We start from the raw sequence: 17,639 nt of genomic DNA on the forward strand, positions 1-17,639 counted from the left end.
AGTGGCTGCATTTTTCAAGCAGGATTTTTTACCTTTTCAGCAGATCAGAAATGCTATCATTTTCCAAAGTCTCCAGTTGATCCATTACTGCCTATAGAGTTCAGGACCAGGGAAGAACAAATGTTTTAGCGCTTACCACATTACATTTTATTTTCCCGTAACAGTGTGCTTCTGTTCTTCATGTCTCTAAAGGTTTCTTATCTTTGTTTCAGCTTCTAAAGCCTCAGAGGGTTCTGTGATGAGATTTCACACATAAATCAAGATAAGAAAAGCAGATGGTTGTGCACAAAGGTGAAGCAGTGTTGGCTGGCTCCTGTGGTTACTAGATTTCTTCCATGTAGCCAACAAAAACAATAGCATTCACTTCACAATTACCTTGAACTATTACTGTAAAAATGGAAAATTAATTTTCCATAACCAGTGGCATGAGATTGAGACTTTATACTGCATATTTGTATATGAGTTCTCTTACTGGGATGAGCCTCAGGTTTAAAAACCCACTGTGTAAGACTGGGCAGTTTTTCCATAGTGGAGGCTCTTGCTTTACTGTTTTGCAGGTTTTGCTCTGCTATATTAGATGAAGTAGGGAGGCCATGCCTTTATCAAATTACCATGTGGAAGCAAATTACTTTTATTTATCATCTTGTAATATTTATGCATTGCATTATTTTTTCCCTTTTCTTAGACAACTTATGCTTCTGTCTTCTGTACTTCTCTAGATGATTTATCACTGTCTATTTTAGCTGGCAAGCATCTTCTGAAAACACAAGGTGCTGCCTTTGTTTCTGCTTCTAGCCAATCCTTTTCCACATCAGCTTCAATATAATAAAAATCTGTGTACCTTTTCCATTTTCTGTAAACTACAGCAAATTCACTGAGTTTGCTACAGCCACAATGATACGGAATTTCATTAGTGCAACTACATAAGACAAACAGACACAGCTGCAGTTTTGCCTTGAGGCCGCTTGAAACTTCTCATTTATCAGTTATGAACAAAAACTGTTCCAGAATTCATTACTGAGAAGACTGAGAGCTGTTGCTTTGCAATACGCTGTCAGAAGGAGAGAAAATGCAAAATATGCATCAAAAAAGTAATTATAAAATCATTCCTCCTGCTTTTTGTCTGATATAATTTCAGTTGTCTTAGTGAACAGAATTACAAGTAATTAACTCACTAGAATACTGCCATTGCACAGGAACGACCTACGAAAGTTTGTACTCCTCAGTCCAAAGCCTCATATTAGTACTACCTGCGTAACAATTTGCACTTGTAAAAATCCTAGCAAAAGCCTCTGCAGCTTGTGAATGGTTGTGCATATAAGGTGCAAAGCAGCAATAAAATCTGAACTATAGATATTCCTCTGTTCTTGCACAGAGGAACAATGCTGCTCTGTCATGGAACAACAAAGAACTTGTCCCTCATAAGAGCAGAGACCCCCTCAAAAAGCCAAATGACAGAAGAAGAGGAAGGAAAGTGACCTCTACCTCATCTGCAGGGGTGCTTCGTGACCGCACAGGTCCTGTCAGTCATGGGAACTGGGAACACAGCGTGAAGCAAAAGCCATCCTCCTGAAGCCGGAGCCCGTTTCTTAAAGCACTACCCCTGGGAAACAAAGGATTACACGAGAAAATCAGTGTTCCTTTACAACAACAAGAATAATAATAGAATACATTTGTGGCTGTCCTGTTTGCAGAGAAATGTTGAAGGACATGAACTTAGGTGAAGAGGAGCCAAACAAAATGAGTCAAACAGGTGTTTATTTCTGTTAGAAGATGAGAAGGGGTTGAGGGCCAGTACTGTATTACTATTTTTTGGCAAAATTTTCAGAATAGGATGGGACACCTACCACGAGAGCAAGCCTTGCATGTACTCCACGCAAAGCACAGCTCCCACTTTCTCACACAGCTACATTTACTGTCTGAAATGCAGCAACTGCTCAAGGGTAGCTCCATCCCTTCTTTGCTCCAACCATGTCACAAGTACCAGATTACTGGCACCGTCTGTTCCATTTCTTGTTATTTCACTGCCCCTGCTTTAAACTAAGCTCCTTGCTTAGTCTCATCACTGGCCATTAAGACAAGGTGGCTTGAATGCAAGAGCCCTCAGTGTTTCTAACTTGATTAATACCACTGGGTGGCAGCCTCAGCGGGGGCTGGGAGCTACAGAGTAAATGCTGGTATGTTAGATCCCTCGTCACAGATGTGGGTCTCACCAAGCATAGCACCCCGCTGCCTTTCCCAGTGAAGGAAGCTCCTGGGGTCGGCTCTGCTTCTCATCTCAAAGGTCATCGCCCTGGGCAGGGAGAACTTGGGGTCCTGCTCCTTATCGCCCTGAGAAACTGGCTGGGGAAAGAGAAGAAAGTGAGCAACAGTAAGTCTGTATCTCATGGTCCAGAAAAGAAGTGTGAGAAATACTGAGCTTGAAATGGGATTGTAGCGATGCAGCGTTTCCTGGGATTCATAAAGCACAGATCCAGATCTGTAATTGAAGGAACACTGTAAAATACTATTGTCAAATATCCATATTTGAATTCTGCTGACACTCTTCATCTCGGGTCTGTTTGTATGCAAATGAACCAGTGTCTGCTGTCTGGAGGGAAGAGTAAATTGGCATTAAAACGCTTTCCACAGCAGTTGACTCTGATCTCTGGCTAGTTAAAGCATTTGACATGCAATACAACTGACTAAAAATATTTTCAATCATTTTGAATAAAAACAATGAAGATAAACAAACAGTCTTTCTCCATAAATACAGCCAAAGAGAATATACACCTTTCACAGCTTTCTTGTATATACTTTGTTAAAACATACAAGCAGCCATTTCTTTGATGAGACAATTCAGATTCTTGTTTATCTATTTTAACACGCAGACATTTTAACGAATATGTAAAAATACAGACTAATTTCAAACATTGTACTGCTGTTGACTTCCAAAAAGGCAGAAGACAGCAGAATACGACTTTTTTTTACTACTCTGCTCGTTCCAAACCTGAAGCATACCAGAATAAATATTTTTGTATTACGCTTGCTGTAAAACACTGCAGAGACTTTGATGTTATTGAATTTCATGGACAAATAAAATATGGAAATGCTGCAGTAATGTCCTGAGAATTAGGTGTGAGTAAATATATCAGAGAACAACAGGCAGAAACAGAAGGTAAAATAGAAACTCTTTTAAACAAAAAAAGAGCAAGATGAACAAAGAAAAAACACCTGCCCTTTTAGAGTCAATACCTAACGCTCAGTTGCTTTTCCTGGGGAGAGGGCTGCCTGATGGGGAGTGTCAACAGAACCTCACCTTCCACAGTTACTCCGCAGATGCAGGAAAACCAACTCACAACTCATCATTGGGTGTCTGGGGAGCATCTGAAACCCCCCCATCACAAAAAAGGGCCCACGCTGAGTTTGCTTTCATAAGGAAAGAGATATAGCCAGCACATTCGTTCCCCCACCTGCATCTTCATCAGGATTTAGATACCTGTGCCTTAATTTAAATTCCATTTATACTAAAGTGATCATAAGTGCCCTAAAGCCATCTGTACCCATACATTAATTTTATGTCTTCTACCACCAATTAATTTTATTTCTCTTTTAAGATAGGAACACCTCCATCCCCTTGCCTCTTTAGGCATCTCCATCCGGTAGATAAAATAAATGTGGGAAAAAATTTTCCGTGCTGCTTCCAAGTCAAGTTATCTGGTGTCAGCTGTAAATATCGAGATGCCAGCACTGGCACGTTATGTAGACTGATACCATTTCTACGCGAGTTGTATAACATTTATGTTTGAAATTTGTCACTGTTTAAGATGTGATTTAGAATTTTGATGTGGTGTCTCATATAACTACAAATTCCACAAGGCAACAAAACAAATTTGGGACTACAAAGTCAATCTCAATCTGTTAAGTTTGGAAATAAGTTTAGGGCATACAAATTCTCTACTTGCCTTAAGTGGATTCTTCCAGCGCTATCAAGCAGTCAAATAACAAGTTTTGCATCTCTTATGTTCAAGCCATCAGATGAGCAAACCCACTGCTATTACACCACAGCAGGCACAGACACTTGTAGCTTGAAACCAAGATGACACAATATCAAGAAAACTCAGGCTTAAAAAAAGTCTCTCTTAACAAAAGCTTGTATCTTTTGCCAACAGCAATCTAATAAAATATAAAATGGGAGAATTTACTCGATAGTGCTATTAAACCATGTGGGAAAAGCCCTGCTCATATTTCATAGGAGGAAAACTGCAACACGGCGAGATGACAAATTCCCCAAGATCACATGGGAATTAGGTAGCAAAGCTGGGAAAAGAATCCAGTTATCTTGTACTTCAGTCTGTTTTAAACACAGTGTAGTCCTTCGTATCTGCAAACTCATCTGCTGATTGTGTAGCTTGTAAGCAGGAAAGTGAAATTAACTGTGGTCTAATGCCAGCTGTGCAAAAAAAAATAAAAAATTTCATTTTTAATTAAATGGAATTGGATTTGGATATATTCAGGCAGAAGGTTTGTGCCACTTCAGAAAGCTTTACTTTTATCACTGTTTTTCATGGCGTAGCAATCTCACTGTGCCAGATTATTCAAGCTGTTGAATAAACGGATTTCTCAAGAATCCTGACATTTCATTTCCCTCAAAGTAAACAGTTCAGGTTGTTGGTTTGTTTACTTGACAAAACAAGATCGGCCAGTTTACAACTTGTCTGGCTTTCCTCTCCTTTCGGAAAGGAAGGACATAATTTATAGAGCCTACAGAAGGAAGAAAACCTTCAGCAGTCTTACTGATCACTTTTGTACCCATCTAACTAATAAAAATCTAACTAACAGCATTTGCTGTTTTTCCTTTCTGGGGAGGCTCAGAACAGACTGTTGAAATAAGCCATGGAGGGATGAGTATAGGTAAGCTTTGCATGTATTTCAGCACACAGTATATCCAAAACCAGCCACATTTCTTTAGACAAATTTCAAGTGCATTGAAATGACCTTTCTAAAAATCTCTTTTAAGGCACATTACAACATGAGTAAGGAAATGGACTCAAACTCTTCATTCGACTGGCTCCAGGCACTGAATTACAATGGGACGTACAAGTACCTCTACTCAGAAGGCAATGTCTCCTATGTGGACTTCTACCTCCATCAGCCTTCAGTGGCAGCTGTCTTCATCATCTCTTACCTCCTAATCTTCCTGCTCTGCATGGTTGGCAACGGAATGGTTTGCTTTATTATCCTGAAGAATAAACATATGCATACAGTCACAAACCTTTTCATCTTGAACCTGGCTGTCAGCGATTTACTAGTGGGAATCTTCTGCATGCCCACCACCCTCCTGGACAACATCATTGCAGGTAGGCTGGTTTGCACCCTGTGACAGGAAGAGCTCTAGGGGCACTTGCTGGGTGCATATTTCTGAGTGGGCTCTACAGGCCTTTCAAGTCCCTGGAAGTCAGAGGTGAGGAAGACAAGCCTCTAATCCACATTCTGACCAGGGCTGTCCTTGTCGACTTCCACGTTCCTCATCTTTAGGAAGGGATTCTCTCCCAACCAGGTCATGTTTAGAACGACTTGGTGCAGAGCATGATCCTTTTCTTGTCTTGAGATCTCATTTTAACCACAAATATTTGGTTTTCTGTTTTCTGGAATATCAGAAACTTACCCAAGGCCTTTGGCAGAGTATTTATTTACATATCCTCTGCCTCCCTAATCCCTGCTATGGCCTGACAGAGCAAAAGGAACGTATTAGTTCTGGGGTGGAAATTTCCTCTAACATGTATAAGCATACAGCTGTAGTGAGGCGACGGCTATTTTAACTGCCTGTTTCCTTCCAGGATGGCCGTTTGGAAGCCTAGTTTGCAAGATGAGCGGGATGGTCCAAGGAATCTCTGTTTCTGCCTCTGTCTTCACTCTAGTTGCTGTTGCCGTGGACAGGTAAAATGATACAGATTCTGTAAACCATCTTTTTCATCTCCCTCTGGCCACCTGACCATGCTGAGGACAATTCATTAATCCACACAATGCTGCAATAAATTAGATGTATTTCACTCCTCAGGCTATTACACAAAACAAAAGGTGGCCAGCTCTAAAGAGCAGCCATAGCAATTTGCTCCTCCACTGGTGTATTTGAAGATGCACACCTGGCTGTCTAGAATCTCTTTGTTCCTTAGCTCTCAGGTTAGACAGCAGAGGCATTACTACCTGCTTTGGTTAAATGAAGTAGCACGCTGATACAGAGACAGATCAAAGTGAGGGAATTTTAACAACAAATCTGACCTTTTTTTCAAGATTGCTTTTACCAGCACAACCCTTAAACAGAGTAACTCCATTGGTGTATGAAGGATGAGGAGATGATCCATCTCTACTTTCTAAAAAACCATACAATTTAAAACGTGTGTGTACACTTGCCTGGTGGATTAAGCATTTCTTACTTGGCTTCTCCACATTTTGTCCCCGGGTATCTTTGCTGCAGGTTTCGATGCATTGTTTATCCGTTTAAGCAGAAGCTGACCATTTCAACTGCAGTTGCCATTATAGCCGTCATCTGGATTCTGGCCATCGCAATCATGTGTCCTTCTGCAGTCATGCTGCAAGTACAAGAAGAGAAGCATTTCAGGATTATCCTTGGCTATGGCAGTGAAACCCGACCTGTATACTGGTGCCGGGAGGACTGGCCTAACCCGGTAATGAGAAAGATCTATACAACGGTTCTGTTTGCCAACATCTATCTGGCTCCCCTGTCACTCATTATTATCATGTATGTTAGGATAAGCATTGCTCTCTTCAACACAGCAATGCCCGTGGCCGGGAAACACAGGCAGAAGCAGCGGCACAGCGTGTCTAAGAAGAAACAAAAAGTCATCAAAATGCTCATTATTGTGGCTTTGCTTTTCACCCTGTCCTGGCTTCCTTTGTGGACTCTGATGATGCTCTCGGACTACGCCAACCTTTCAGATACCCAGCTGCAGATCATCAACATTTACATCTATCCCTTTGCTCACTGGCTGGCCTTTTTCAATAGTAGCTTCAACCCCATCATCTACGGCTTCTTCAATGAAAACTTCCGCCGAGGCTTTCAGGCAGCCTTTAAACTTCAGCTCTGCACCAGGGAGAGCATTCACAGGGAGGTCTCTTCTCAGCCAGGCCAAAACAACGCTGTTTTGCCAGCTGACAACTACCAGACACCCCAGGATCAAGTTTGTCAAAATGCTAAGGAGGAGAGGAAGACAGTTCAGAAAGGAAATTGGGTGAATAATCAGCAGGATTTGATAATGGAGGATCTAGAAGAGCCCCGCGACAATGAGATTAAGTGAACAAGCTGTGAACTACCTAAATGGTTTACCCCGAGCAGAGTTTATTGTGCTGTGAAACTCATGCTCTGCAAGCCCTTGAAATATCATGATGTTTCTGTTTTGAAGGAGGTATGCAACTTGCCCAGTATCTGAATATGGGAAACCAAATTCAGTTCTTTGTGTTACCTGCCTAAACCAGTGGCAAGCCCCCTGCAGCCAGTGACAGCTCGCTGCTCTTGAACTGGGTTGGAGCAAAGATGTGATTATAACAGGATTACCTCCCATTCATTCTGACATAAAAGAAAAAGAGAAAAACAGAACTATGATTTTTGACTTGGATACAATTGCTCTGGATACTCACTGATGAAGAGAAGGACGTGCATTCATTTTATTCTGTGGATTTCTCCAAACAGCTGAAACCAGGTCACTCAAACAATATTTATGGTAATGTTTCAGTGTATGAGGCTGATTGGTTTTAATACCTGTAATTTTCTTCTGATGTCAGACAGCTGAAAACATCACTACTGTCTGTAGCATCCAACTAGACCACGGAGCTGGAAAAACGAGGGATTCACAAGACTTGCTGGGGTCCTGAGCATATTTTCCCGTCTTGGTGTTTGACTGTCAGGGCTCAGGGCAGCTCTGAGCCTGTACAGCTGAGGTTCTCCTCCTTGCTGCATTGAGAAATAATTTTAACTACAGAACAAAATACCTACTAATGAGATTTATAAAGAAGTGCTTTGCTAAAAGCAAGACTAATGCAATTAACTCACTTGACATAAATCTCTCTTTTTTCAGCAAAGGGTCCTTGGTCCTTTTGAACTGTTCCTTGAACTTGTCAATCTATTATTCTAGAACTCTCGTTAACTGAAATATTGGAGATACAGTCTGAATATTTGAACTGAACTCACCAGTTTCTGGGTCATCTTGTGGTTCTATTCATATTGCTTCTGCCTGGATATTTTGAATGCCAATAGGTTCCTACCTAAATGGCAAAAAGTAAGCATCTTCAGTCACAGTCCCCTTTCATGTTATCCTTCTTATTAATTCTGTGATATTCAGTATTGTTGCAGCTAGAGAAATAAATAGGAGTGAAAATTTGAGAAATAGAGATTAAAATAAGGCTTTTGTGGTACATTCTTTGGGGGAACTTGATTATATTTGGGGGGAAGGGATATAAGTAATCTAAAAAGACTGCAATTTCAATACTAGCGGGAGATAAAACACTTTTAGGGCCCATTCAGTCTGACAGAATGTACAAAGAGCAACCTCGGCAGCAGAGGCTCACAGAGGCTCCTGAAATCAGTGAGGAATGCAAATCAGTGAGATTAGTGCAAGGAGATCTGCTAAAGATTAGAGCATCACCATTTCTTATCCTGTGAGGGTCTATAGGGGCCAAATACCAGGTAAGGTCAGTCACCAGTGCAGTTGTCTTCAGAAAAATTTCAGTACCTTTCAGATCATGACTTATTATTAAGGAAAGCTGACAACTTCTCAAGCTGTTTCACCCTAAGCTACGTTCCTTACCTAATATCAGAAAATCAGGAAAATGTTTGGGTAATAACAGGAAGAAAAACTGCTGGAATGGCTCTGATTTCACAGATGGTTTTTATAATGCATTTTATCTAGGCTGGGATTTTCAAAGAACTTAATCCAATACGGATGCCTGATCCTGTTGTGCTCTGTTGAAAACTCCACCACAAAGGTTTTCGGAGCTCCTAGCATTTCATACTTCCTGTGCCCCTTCCATCTAGTCCTTTGTCCTTCACATATAATTTAAGCAAACAAGACCTGTTTTGCCTGTCAAAATTTGTCTTGCCTGGATTCCCAAAGTTTATTGCTATGTCTGTACTGAAACCGATACTATTTAATACCTTCACCAGTGACAGTGGGATTGAATGCCCCCTCATACAGTTTGTGGACAATCCCAAGCTGCGTGATGCAGTTGATACTCACCAAGGGACAGGGATGCCATCTAGGGGGGATTGGACAGGCAGGAGGAGTGGACCTCTGCAAACTTTGTGAAGTTCGACAAGGCCAAGTGCGAGGTCCTGTAGCTGTGTCAGGGCAGTCCCTGGTATTGCTACAGACAGGGGAGATAAATGGGGTGAGAGCAGCCCTGTGGAGCAACACTTGAGGAAAGTGGCAGATGTTAAACAGGACATGAGGGGGCAATGTGTGTTTGCAGCCCAGAAAGCTGACTGTATCCTGGGCTGCATAAAGAGAAGCATGGCTGCAGGGCATGCCATGGGTTGATGTTAGAGCAATACAGAGTAAGCTCACACTTGAGATGGCCTCTTGCTGCAGTAGGTGGCTTTTATTTTCAAAGAGCTTTTATCAAAGCTGCGTTTTACTGCTTACAAGTAAGGATCAGATGAACTCCAGAGGTCCTGTCCAACCTGTATCATTTTGTGCTTCCAAATGATTCAGCACTGCTTCAAGAATATTCTCAAGTGTAAGTATATGCTCATGTTCACCACAGTTCAGCAAAACGCTCAAAAAAACCCCCACGTACTCACCACAAGTGCAAGGAAGACGTTAAAATGCTCTGAAGTGTTTGGCTCAAGCTGGTGGTTCTCAAGGCAACCTTAACATTTCACTGCAGAACAAGAATGCTGAAGCAAAAGCCACCAAGTCTTTCGCCTTCATTAGACACTGACCTCTGCTAAATTCAGAAGTTACGCTTGTAAGACAATTTAAATATTAAAAGGCTTTGCTTTTTAAAACTTGAATTTCAGAATGTTCTCTGAATGCCACCCCAAAACAACAAACCTCCCTGTGACTCATCTGTAATCATCTGTAACACAAAACATAAAAAAGATCCTAAAAATTATTTTAAAAAGCATTCTGGAAACACTGTCTGACAAAGTAATTAGCCTTTGTGGAAGGAACTGAAAGGACACTGATAAAAGGAAAATTCTATAGGCTGACAGGATTTCAAGAAGTATTTCAACTGTCTTAAATACACACTTTCTAGCTGGACACATAACTAGCAACATTTGTTCATCTGCACTACAAAAAAGGCATATTCATCACCCAACATCAGTGAATACAGCTTGTCCTCTGTATTCCTTGCCCCAATTAGGTAATTACTCCACGTACTGATTATCTTTTTATGGTGATTCCAGCAGCAGTAAAGAAAAGGCAGCATGCTTGGTTATGTGATTCACAACAATGTGGCCATTTAGACATCACTGCACTTTCAACAGATAGGTAACAGTATAATCACAAAACCCCAAGGTTTACCAACCTTGAGCTGTTTTCAAGAGATGCCTTTGTTTCCTCTCATTTCATGAGCACAGAACAACTCCCACTGGGAGCAATTGAGGATTATTCTAACACCCGACCTGCCTTAACCCTCTCCAAGTGTTGGCTTTACGTCTATTCAAATCACAAGGTTCTCTAACAACCGATTTATTTTACAAAAACAGGAGCAGGCGTAGGTCCCTACTTAGCTTTTTACTATTGTTCATGTCCAGGATGTTCACAAGTAGACTTATAAGACATATCTAAATGACTTTTTCAGCAGCTCTGAGTGACTGTTTCAACAACTAGAGTATCTGGAACTTCATTAGACACCTTTTTAAATATAGGATCTGTACAAGGAACTTAACACCATTTGCTTGTCCTCTGGACCAGTAGCGTTCATGAGTTACAACCCACGTCTCGAAGGACCACAGATCACAAAGCACAATAGATCCAGTCACTATTTATCAACAAACATCCAAATAACCAACATGCCTTCCACTCTCAGCTGAATTACAATCAAATATCATTTGCCATAGTTAAGTTACTAAGTTTCCAGAGTCTCATGTTTTATAACCGGCCTGGTCACATTACTCCTAAATGCTTATAATTCCCACACCTTTAAGCACTCTCATTAGACTTAACATCATTGATTAACATAATTGGTTCATCTTCTTGTACTGCTCTGCTTTTAGACAAACACCTCAAAGTATTGTTAAATAACTTGGAAATCCAAGTTGACAAATCCATAACTGAAATCTGTAAACGTATTTCTCTACATTTGGGCCTGGCAGAATTTTAAAAAATAGACTTTGAATGCAAATAGATCAAGTTGTTCAAATGAATCACATTTTTAAATTACTATGAACACATTTCCATTTCTTGTGTTTTACTGGACATATATATATGCAGGGCTGTGGCAGAATCCTCCCGGCCTGTCGTTCAGTTCAGATCTTGTGTTTTTTACTGTGGCTCTGCTCCTGTCCTTACATACACCACCAGTTTGAGGGAGATGTTAAATTATCTGTGAACTGTTCATCAGAAAAGAAACATAGTATGAGAAGGTATTAAGTATCCCCCATATACTGCTGTTGGTTTTGACGCCTCGTACAAGTTGCTGTACGGTATTTGCCAAAGATAAGGAGAGCAAAGCTGACAGCTTCCATGAGAATAAAAATGTTGGTACACCACCTTCCATATTTTGAACGCTAATTATAGAAATCACTGTCTCAAGAGGAAGAAAAATCCCAAAGAGCTCGGGAAAATATACGCACCTGTCAACACATAACTTCTCTGATGAACGCAGCATGGTATTAACAGTTATATCTGCATTTTTCTAGCCTCCTGCTTTCTCACCACAGTATATTTCAGACTTGGCATCAGGCAAGCTTCAGTTTCCAGGGCTGAATCAATCTGTTTCTTATATCAGCTTGGACTAAACAGAACCAAACATTATATACGTTCTGCCATAACGCACTGTATAGCACTCTGGTCTGATTTTGCAGCAGTAGATGACAATCAGAAAGAACTGCCTGAAAATTGTAGAAACTATTTGCCCCATCATGGGCAAGGAGCTTTATTAGAGTCTTCTCTCTCAAAGATGACCATTGACATGTTTTCTATGAAAGGAAAAAATAAATAAAGGAAGAAAGAGGAAGAAAAATTTCCTACAGCTATGCTATCTCTTCACTATTTTTAATAAAGAAAATTTTGAAAGTCAGGAAGCATATGTGGTTTACCCAAACTGTAAAACTTCCTGTGCTGTGGTTTAATAACACTCTCGGTTTGCAAATACCGAGCTTTCCTACAGCTGTCAGGGTCCAAAGATAGAATCACTTACTGATCTGGGGACTGTAGCAACAGCAACCACCTCCTGTAAGTATGAATTAATTTGGGTGTCACCAAACATGCGGTGCCATGATACACGTCCCTCTCTCACTCAGTACTGCCTTGAAGTAATTCAAATTTGCTAACAGTTCCCCTGAGCTTTGATTTAATGAACAGCTACCACGCAATCCCACTTCCCTTCAAGACCGACCTTTGGAAGAGACTTGCGCTTTCTGAAGGCAGAGAAAAAGCCTCCAGATAAGTATTTTGCTCTACTCTGGCAAACAATGCTTACAGGTGTTAAACCCCTAGCAATCGCTATCAATCATTCCTGGCTATTCGATTAACAAGAACACAAGTCTTTAGCCATGTGTGCCATACTAGCAGTTGCCACACAGAAATAATTCTCTCATCTCTCTGATGTTCAGCAACATGCCTTTTTTTTTTTTTCCCCACTGAGTAGATAATGAATGTTTTATCTCCCTGGACACGTGCCTCTGAAGCTGTCAGCACCATGGCTCCAGAAACAGAAGGAAAACACTTGTCCCCATAGCTCAGCCAAGGGCTCAGACTGCATTTCTAGCCCTTTACTCCAATCCTGGTCTCTAACAAACTGTTTCATGCCGTAATAGAAATATTCTTCTGTCCCATGCTCTGGGACGCCCACGAACAGTCAAGACAGACAGCAGTGGACAAAGAACCCACAAAGCCGGTACCATCTGCTTTCTTTAGCTTACCAGGTACAGTGGTACGCAGGCTGATGGCAGAATCTTTCCAGTAGAATGGCTTTCATTTCATTTGCCCAAGGAACTGCAGGAGCACCAGACATTACTCGACACCAGAGATGGCAAATTGTACCCGTTGCAAGACTACACTGACAAAGGCCCTGCATCTTACTGCAGCGTTTCCACACTGCCAGAAAACTCCTTTACCTCTCTCTCAATTCTGCTGCTCATTAGCAGAAATCTCTCCTGCACCAAGTTTGAGGCTAGAATCTAATTACACTACACGCCCTGTTCCTGATACCTCATTCAGGGCCCTGGAGATACTGCTATGAGCAATGACTTCTGGGACTCTGTCACAACAGATGCTTACTCTCTAACTTACTCTGCTGTCACATCACTGCAGACCTCTGGGGCTAAACTGCCTCTCTTTACTACGGAAATGAGCTGCCTAGAATTGTTCTTCTCTTTCCTAAGGTTTTCCTCTTCTCGCTCTTAGAAGCAGCTCTCTTTTGAGGACATGCACTTGACATAATTTTCTTCCTAAAGGCACACCATAAAAGTAACATAAACACTCTAAACAAGATTCCACCCTGCCTTGTCACAGTTTCTGCTGCCTTCATCTCACTGTCCTCTTCAGCAATTTCTTATGACTTGAGGCTAATCTCAATCAGGTAATTGCTTTTCACCACACTCTTTAAATGCTGATAAAAGGTTCTCTCTTCAGGAAATGCTCGGTACTCTGGAACAACCGGGAGTGAGTCTCATACTGTTCATAGGTGGTTTAAAGACAGTAGATTATCAGCAAGCTCAGAAAACACACTGTGTCGTATTGCTTCTGGATGAAGTGAGACAACATTTAAACCCCAGGATATAAACCTCATTTAAACCCCAAAATAAAGGGTGAAAGCTACCTTTCTTTCAGCGCAAAATCCTATTAGGACTCTGGTCTAGGCTCTGAGATATACTCAGATTCTCCTTATTGAAGCTCCTGAAGCACCTAAAGGGCAAACATGACATCTCCAAAGTTTATATTCTGTAGCACTTAAACTGAATCTGAAGCTGGAGCAACTCCATTGGGGCAGGCAATCTTCTTCCTCTGACCTGAACAGGACCTGTAGCAAGAGAAGCAGCAGTTACTACAGTGAAGGGGTTGCACCATATGGATGGGCACAACCGCATCATGAAACTGGTGACACTTGCCATGTCAAGCAGGGATATCATAGAATCATAGAATGTTCGGGGTTGGAAGAGATCTCTAGAGATCATCTAGTCCAACTCCCTTGCCAAAGCATGATTACCTAGAGTAAGGCCACCCAAGAACTCGTCCAGGTGGGTTTTGAAAGTCTCCAGGGAAGCAGACTCCCCAGCATTCAGACCAAAAGATGTATATGGACAAACCCATGACTGAAGCGGGTAATATGCCCAGGATACATGTGCTGGCCACCAAAAGTTACTGGAGTCCAAGTATCGTATCACCTCTGAGTTCCTCAGTATGTCACGTCTCTGGGCTTCCTATTAAAACATCCTGCTTTACACTTGTCCCAGTGCTATCAGTGGTTCCAAAGTAAGCGTCCTTTCAAGAGTTCAGAATCCAAAAGGCAAATTAAAAGAACTCAATGCTGTTTTGCCTTTCACACAGACACAAACAAGGTTTCTCAGCATTTCTCCTTCCCTCTTCTCCGATAACACTAATGTGCCCTTCTGGGCTTTCTCTCTCTGGTGCTCTCTTCATTCCTTACTTGTGGCCTCAGCATCACAAGCTTTGGATGCAAGGACTCTTCCTCATCAGGCATCTATATGCTGTCTAGTGAAATGCGGCCTCTCTCTCACACATGGCATGTGCAGGCATATTGTTAATACTAACAACTGACCCATCACTATATTGCTAAGAATTTTGCTATCCTTCAAGAATCGAATGTCTCATTAATGTCTCATTTGAAAAATAAACCAAACCTGTCATAGGCACTGATAGTACAAATAATTCAAATACTGCTTAACAAACACCCTGCAAACCTGGTAACCTTACAAAGAAATTGGTTGTCCTCTATTCAGAGGAGTCATTACTCTCCCATTCTGCTGAAAATAATCAGTAAACAGCTAAAATTTCTGTCATAAGGTAAAGACAATGCTGGATAGTGAAAGAAAAAGGTAATTAAAATCAAATTATCCAAAGCCAGCAGAATATAAATGAAGTAAAGCAAATTTTGCAGTAATAAACATGTCAAAATCCTTAGCAATGATAACACAGTTTGCCTTTCCATTGTTTTTCTTTCCCAAATTAAAATAAAAAAAGTTTTCCTCTAAATTACTAATAGACAATATTGATTTATTTACAAGCTCTGAACTTCAAAAGAAAAACAAATTCCACTGAAGAATGTCTTTGTAAGTTGCTCTTACTGATTTTTAAATTCCTTTCTAAATGAAAAAAAAAGTGTTAAAAAGTATTTAAAACTAACAATGTGTGCAACTGTCTAGTAAGCCCGGCAGAGTAGGTAAAAAGAAAAACCAGACACAGCCCATGTTACTTAATGCACCCAGGCAACACTGAAGGGAGATCAGCAATGAAAAAATTGTAAAGAGGAGAAAACTGAACTCCTAATTGTAGTTGAGAGTGTTTGATTTTACACTGGTGTAGTGGAAATGCTGTGCTTGGAGATAAATTTAAGTTTCTCCTTAAAATCAATACATGTTCTCTATAAACTTTATAAACCTAAGGCATTTTCTTTTTTTTTTTATGGTTAGTTGTATAACTGGAAGAAGAATGCAATTTCCACTGAAAAAAATAGCTTTTAGAAAAATTTAGTCTCTTTTATCAAATTAAGATTATTGTTATGTTAGCTCTCCTAACACCTTCACCAAGATTCTGTGCATCTATAAGCTGCACCAACATCTTCTCCGAAGGATGGATTACAGTCTACCCTCCTACCTCCAGAAACATTCGGGGGAGAGAGGACATCTGTGTATTTACACAGTTCTTTAAATGCTAGAGGAATCTGTAACTGTTAAATTGACACACTGAAGGCTGCATCTAGGGGCAGAAGGAGAACAAACAGCTCCAGGAACCCTGCGCGACAAGCCCCTGGAAGAAGGCTGATGATAAGTTCTGTGCTGTTTCGGCTGGACAAGTGCTGCCTGAGCATTTCTAGCTGTCTTGCAGTCACCTGCCCTTGCAATAATTTCACGAAAACTATCCACCAAGCGCTTACTCATTATAGTCAGTTACCAAGATAGTAACATGTGCCCATCTATGTCCAAATGCCCTGCTAGAAAAGCATCTCGTGCGTGTGGATGCAAACAACATCACACAGATGCAAACCAAATCCTCCTAGCTGTGAATAAAACTCCTTAACTGACACTAGTCATCTCTGTCGACATTGTATTTCCAAGGACAAAGAGGCCTCAGTAAAGTCTCAACTGAGCATGGAAAAAAGGGTTGTCAGCTTTCAGCTCACCCTCATAAAGGCTCACAGGATCGGAGCTAGCTGGGAACAAAAAGAGCATCAGGAGAGAGTGTACTGGAAGGACCTATCAAGGATAATTTTCATAACAAAGGAGATTTTTGGTAAATAAAATACTTGCTTCATAAAAGCTGGCTTCATTTTGCAGAAATAGCTAACTGCACCCCACCTGCATTCTCAAGTGATCATTCCCACTGGCTCAAGAGCAAAACCAACTTCCATGCTGCGGGAGATGTGCTCATGCAGGAGCCTGACTGCAAGAAGAAACCAAGAGCATGAAGAGTCCTGTGTTGCAGTTCTCTTGACATGCCATGAGGACACTTCCCAACAGAAAATTTCCATTTTGGAAGTTTTCAGGTAAGAATTTGAAGCCCTTTGACTTTTGCTCACATGCTTACTGCTCCATACACACAGAATAACATTTTCTGATTACCCTTCACCAGTTCTGGGTGTGAGACATAGCTCTACCTGTCTGCCAATCTCTGCTCCTTCATAGTCAAACAGGCTGGAAATTTGTGGATCAACAACCCGATACAGCAAGTGCCAGATGTGGGCACCAAGGGATATCTGATACAGACCCATACACTGCACGAGGAACAGAATTACAACCTCAGGAAACATCTCTCTAACACCTGGAAGGAAAAAAAAACCACACAGTACTTTTACAGAAGAATGTTCACTCATGATCTTTATGTCAGGAAGCCCCCACACGTGCTGGAGATATCACTGGTTTTATCATACTGGTTTCAAAAAGCAAAGAGGAAAGAAGTAGATAACTGAGACTCACTCACAAACGTTGGATTAGATATCCAACGGCACAAGCCTATTTTCAGAAAAAAGTCAGACTTGCTTAAAATAATTGGCTTGTTATAATGTGCATTAAACAAATAGATGAGGAGGAAAGTCCATCTTCATACCAACCATAGGAGCTGTAAGGAATTCATCCAGCAGGTGAAATGACTGAGGGGAATACTCGTACATTCAACAACAGAAACAGAAAAAAGAGAGGCAGAAGAAAGGTTGACATTTTCGAAAAACATTTCTGCAATCCAATTAAGAATTATTTGCAATCTTGCAAGTAAGAAGAATCATAACTGGCAGCTATT

General features: G+C 41.0%; 1 protein-coding gene across 1 annotated transcript; it reads left to right on the plus strand.

Moving 5' to 3' along the window:
- Nucleotides 1–5,011: 5,011 nt before the first annotated feature.
- NPFFR2 (neuropeptide FF receptor 2) lies at nt 5,012–7,298 on the plus strand. The gene is made up of 3 exons (XM_009867467.1): nt 5,012–5,339; nt 5,820–5,919; nt 6,458–7,298. The coding sequence occupies exons 1-3, from the start codon at nt 5,012–5,014 to the stop codon at nt 7,296–7,298; spliced, it is 1,269 nt and encodes a 422-aa protein (XP_009865769.1).
- The last annotated feature ends 10,341 nt before the right edge of the window (nt 7,299–17,639 follow it).

This window comes from Apaloderma vittatum, unplaced genomic scaffold (assembly GCF_000703405.1).
Source record: "Apaloderma vittatum isolate BGI_N311 unplaced genomic scaffold, ASM70340v1 scaffold11354, whole genome shotgun sequence".
In the NCBI taxonomy this organism is placed as follows: Eukaryota; Metazoa; Chordata; class Aves; order Trogoniformes; family Trogonidae; genus Apaloderma; species Apaloderma vittatum.

Coding starts and splice junctions, on each gene's coding strand:
- NPFFR2 (XM_009867467.1), top strand. CDS start 5,012: ATGAGTAAGGAAATGGACTCAAACTCTTCATTCGACTGGCTCCAGGCA. Junction 5,340..5,819: donor CCTGGACAACATCATTGCAG/GTAGGCTGGTTT, acceptor GTTTCCTTCCAG/GATGGCCGTTTGGAAGCCTA. Junction 5,920..6,457: donor GTTGCTGTTGCCGTGGACAG/GTAAAATGATAC, acceptor TCTTTGCTGCAG/GTTTCGATGCATTGTTTATC.